At 35.9% G+C, this 4,394-nt stretch overlaps 1 protein-coding gene across 1 annotated transcript; it reads right to left on the reverse strand.

Moving 5' to 3' along the window:
* Positions 1–519: 519 nt before the first annotated feature.
* On the reverse strand, positions 520–2,263 carry LOC121254191 (ethylene-responsive transcription factor CRF4-like). The gene has a single exon (XM_041154148.1). The coding sequence runs from the start codon at positions 1,807–1,809 to the stop codon at positions 766–768; it is 1,044 nt and encodes a 347-aa protein (XP_041010082.1). The 5' UTR covers positions 1,810–2,263; the 3' UTR covers positions 520–765.
* Positions 2,264–4,394: the final 2,131 nt, after the last annotated feature.

The raw sequence follows: 4,394 nt of genomic DNA on the forward strand, positions 1-4,394 counted from the left end.
ATAAGAGTAAAATAGAAAAAAACAACATTTTTAATATATCTTTTTTCTTCTTTCTCGCAGGTTTTTTTTTTTTTTTTTTTTTTTTTTTTATTCTCTGAGAAAATCAAAACGGTATGTCTCACAATCATCACAACAATTATTTAGATGATTCGGGTATGTCTCTTTTTTGGGAAAAAAAAAAGCCCAAATTTATGGGATACATAAATCTTTTACCCCATAATTCCATTCTTTTCCTATAATTAAGACCAATAAATGCTAAAAAACATAAGCTTGCTCATATATACATTCCCATAAAGCTCTCCAATTAAACATTATACGCTTACCTTACATGAAAATGTTTCCAGAACTCCTCTTGATTTCATTTCTAGATTCCAGGATGATTAACATTAGCCAAAAGTACTAATATATATGATAGAGAATAATAAAAGCTGAAAATAGCTTAATTATTCGTTTCATAAAATTATTATATGGTCAAAACCAAACATGAACTTTTAATAAGCCTTGTAAAAAATTCAGATCGAAATTAAACAAAACTCCACTCATTTCTCCTTTAATTTTGATGGAGATATTTAAAACAATAAAAAAAAAAAAAATTGACCACTGATACAAAACTACTACTCCATAGCAATGTATCAAGAAATAAATTTAAAAAAGAAAAGAAAAAGGTAGCCAATTCTTTTGTTGCGACCGGAACAAAATCTGCCGAGAAATCGGCAAGCCAACGGCAGCAGCCAACAACACTCATCTCAAAAAAGCACTCCTCACTCAGAGGACAACAAGAGGATCTGAACCAAACAAGATGTCTTGAAAATAATCATCTCCTTGGTTCTGGTTCTGGTTCTGACTCTGATTCATCATCGATGAGGATCCCAAACTTTCGTTATTTGAGTTCTCGCCGAACAGGAGACCGAATTCGTCCATCATTGTATTGTTCGATATTGGTTCATCGAAAAGCAAATACGGCTCGGAAAAGTTAAAGACATCATCGAAGTATGGCAAATCGAACGGTAAATATTCACCAATACCCGAATCATCGGGGAGACTCGTTTCGGCTTGACATTCTACGAACACTTCCTCCATAGCTATTTCTCGCTTACACTCTCCCACCTGTTCTTCTTGTTGTTCTTCGTGTTGTTCTGTGGGAAGGACTTCTTCACTGGAAGGTGTTCTGTATTGAAGAACAGAAGTCGGAGAAGAAAGACTGTGACCGTGACAGTGAGACTCGTCGCCCGAATCATAGCTCGAAACCGAAGGAACATTAATTTCGGGCTTTTCTTTCGGTGGAGTAACAAAGTTGGTTAAAGCGTCGGGACCTCGAAGCTTAATGGCTGCGTTATCGTAAACCATGGCAGCCTCCTCAGCGGTGTCGTAGGTACCTAACCACAGTCGTACTCGTCTTGTGGGATCTCGAATCTCGGCCGCCCACTTTCCCCATGGCCGTTGCCGTACTCCTCGGAACTTCTTGCCATTCGACGGAGCCACCTTCAGTGGCCTCCGGCAGGCGGGGGCCTCTCCAGCAGGTCGTTTCCGGGGTTTCGAAACAACGTTGTTCTTGCAACCGGACTCGATGTTGATCTCCTCGACGTACCGCTTCACACGTTGCCGGCCGAAGAAATCATCGTCCTCATCGCTGGACGAGTCCGTGGCGTCGGGGTCGGTCACTGATATCCGTACGACTCTCGGGGGCTTTGGCTCATCTTGTCGTTTCCGGTGACCATCAGGCACCTGTCTGTGCTTTGTGAGCTTTTTGATAATGTTTCGGTGCTCGGTGTATTTGATTGGGCATAGGATACCTTGGTCCTGTTCCATGTCTGTTATCTTTTCTCCCTCGAGTAAAGATTTCTCTTATCAGATTCTTTCAAAAGGAGAAGAAAATAAAGAGACGGAAGAAAGTGAAAGACCAGTGAGCAAGAAGATTAGAAAAAAGGGTGAATAAGAAATATGTCACAGAGACATGAAAAGAGTGGATTCGAAACAAAAGGCAAAAACACTGTTTAAATCTTGAAATCCATCAAGAGAAAAGATAGAAACTTGAGGCATATAGTCATGGGGAAGATAGGAGAGAGACTTCAACAAACAGGAGAAAAGAGATTCAGCGAGCGGTAGGAGAGGTAGAGCCAGAAGAGAGACAGTGATCAAATTCGTGTCTTGGCAGGAGGGATGAGGAACACTGATATAAAGGCTACACAAAAGTCATTGTGAAATAGTGGGTTGGAGATTTTTAAGGCAACCTCTCTGTATATTTTTTCGAGAGAGAGAGAGAGGGGGGTACCGGAGGCTTAGGGGGAGAGTGAGAGGTACATAGAACCGAATGGCTGTATTTAAGTGGTGCCTTCTGCGGTGTACAGCTTCTTTGTTTTATTAATTAAAGAAAATAATTTGTCCCTGCGTGTAATTAAGTGAAGGAAAAAGAAATTATAAAAAAATAGAAAACGAATTTGGTAGTTCCCGTTCATAATTCATCCTGTACGACTTACGAGGGAGAGAGAGAGAGAGAGACGGGGCCTGAGTTCTAGACTTCTAGTCCTACAGGCAGTGACTATCGGTAGCCAATTCACAATTTCATTTCATAATGCATACACTCACGAGTCACGACTCTCGAGAAATAATACATATTTCTCGTAAAGAAAGATATCATTTTAAAAGTAGAAAAAAAAAAAAACAAAGAATAGCTTTTTAATATAACAAAAAAATAAAATTATATAATATTTGCTATAATATCCTAATAACACTTCTATTATTCAAATAAAGATTTTAAATCTCGTATGTTTGTATAATTATTATCATCTTATCTCATTTTATCTTATCTAATTATTATAATTTTTTTAAATTTTCACATAAAATAAAATAAATAATTTAATTTTTTTAAATTTTAAAATAAAAATAATATTACAAATATATATTCTAATAATATTTTATTTAAATTTTAATTTTTATCTCATATCTTCTTATTTATGAAAACAAACAATATCTTATAATTTAATAAAACCATTTTTATAAATATATAGGTCAAAGTAACTTTAAAATCCTTTCTGTGTGCCTTTTTGCTTCTTTTAAAGAAAAATGTCGAAAACGGTGAACATGTGAGAGTGCGTGGCAGCAATGCTAATATATATATATATATATATATATATATATTTGGTTGCATTCATCTACCTGTTCGAGCATTTTCATTAAGCAAATATACATTATATATATGAGTGTGTGGGGACTCCCTTGTGTAAGATTATTTAATATTTATAAAAATAGAAAAAAAAGTTTACATATTGACATACGAAATTAACAAATATGAGTTTGTAAAACGATTTTAATTTCTTTTTATGGGTCGGAGATACATCAAAGACTTTGGTTGAAATTCGCTATACTCAAAAAGGACGTAGAAATAGAATCCAAGCGAATTTGTTAGATTCTTAGTGGTTGACCAATAACACATCATAGACGACGTACGGCCTTTGATGTTGATGACCAATTTCTATTTAATTTTCATAATCTAAAGCAATAGAAGCCATGGAGCTGCCACATGCTTTACTTTGATCAGTCGTTCTGGAGTTCACTCCGGTAACCGGTAGGCCGACTTGGACCCCTAATTATCAACCGGTAATAGCCGTTAATTGTGGCTAATCTTCCTATGGTGTTGTCGCCAAAGGAATGCCACTCTGTCTTCAAAACATTAACTTGTTCATACATTTCCATAACCATCTCAAAAGATTATACGCTTACCTTAAGTGAAAATTATCCTCTCATTTCCATTTAAGATTTTAATCATTAACACTTTGCCAAAAGTAGCATATAATGTAGCACAAATAAAATTGGACTAGGGAACTATATAAGCTAAAATAATGTATTTAATTTATTAATAACTTTATTTATTAACCGGCATGTCTCCGAGTTGGAGAACACATCATCCATGCTACCGACATATCAGATTAAAAGAGAATATTAGATATAAAGTTTTAAATTTCTTATACAAATTAGTTCTTGCCATATCAAAGTTGTGAAAGAGTGTTTCTTCTTTACCGACTACCGACTGCAAACCGACACAATATATATTAAAAATTTATTTGCAACTTCATTTATTTTCGTACCAAAATACAACTTATATGAAAGTTTTCCATATCCACTTATTATAAAAATTAGTTGCATTTGAAACTTTTCATATTTATAATGGATCTCATGATAAATACTATATTTCCGCACGAATTTATATATTTCAATTTGTTGGTCAAACTTATACTCTTAACAAGCCTTGGGAAAATATCATTTTGGGTAGGGGTGGGTGGCAGGGGACTATCCTCTGCCACCTCGTGTCAATTGCCCCGACCCCATCTGGGTGGTGTGTGCAGCCTATTGGAAAAACACTCAGTGGGGGCAGAGACGGTCTGGGCTTAAGCCTG

Source organism: Juglans microcarpa x Juglans regia, chromosome 3D (assembly GCF_004785595.1).
Source record: "Juglans microcarpa x Juglans regia isolate MS1-56 chromosome 3D, Jm3101_v1.0, whole genome shotgun sequence".
Classification (NCBI taxonomy): domain Eukaryota; kingdom Viridiplantae; phylum Streptophyta; class Magnoliopsida; order Fagales; family Juglandaceae; genus Juglans; species Juglans microcarpa x Juglans regia.

Excerpts from the sequence above, each read along its gene's own strand:
- LOC121254191 (XM_041154148.1), bottom strand. The coding sequence starts at position 1,809 with ATGGAACAGGACCAAGGTATCCTATGCCCAATCAAATACACCGAGCAC.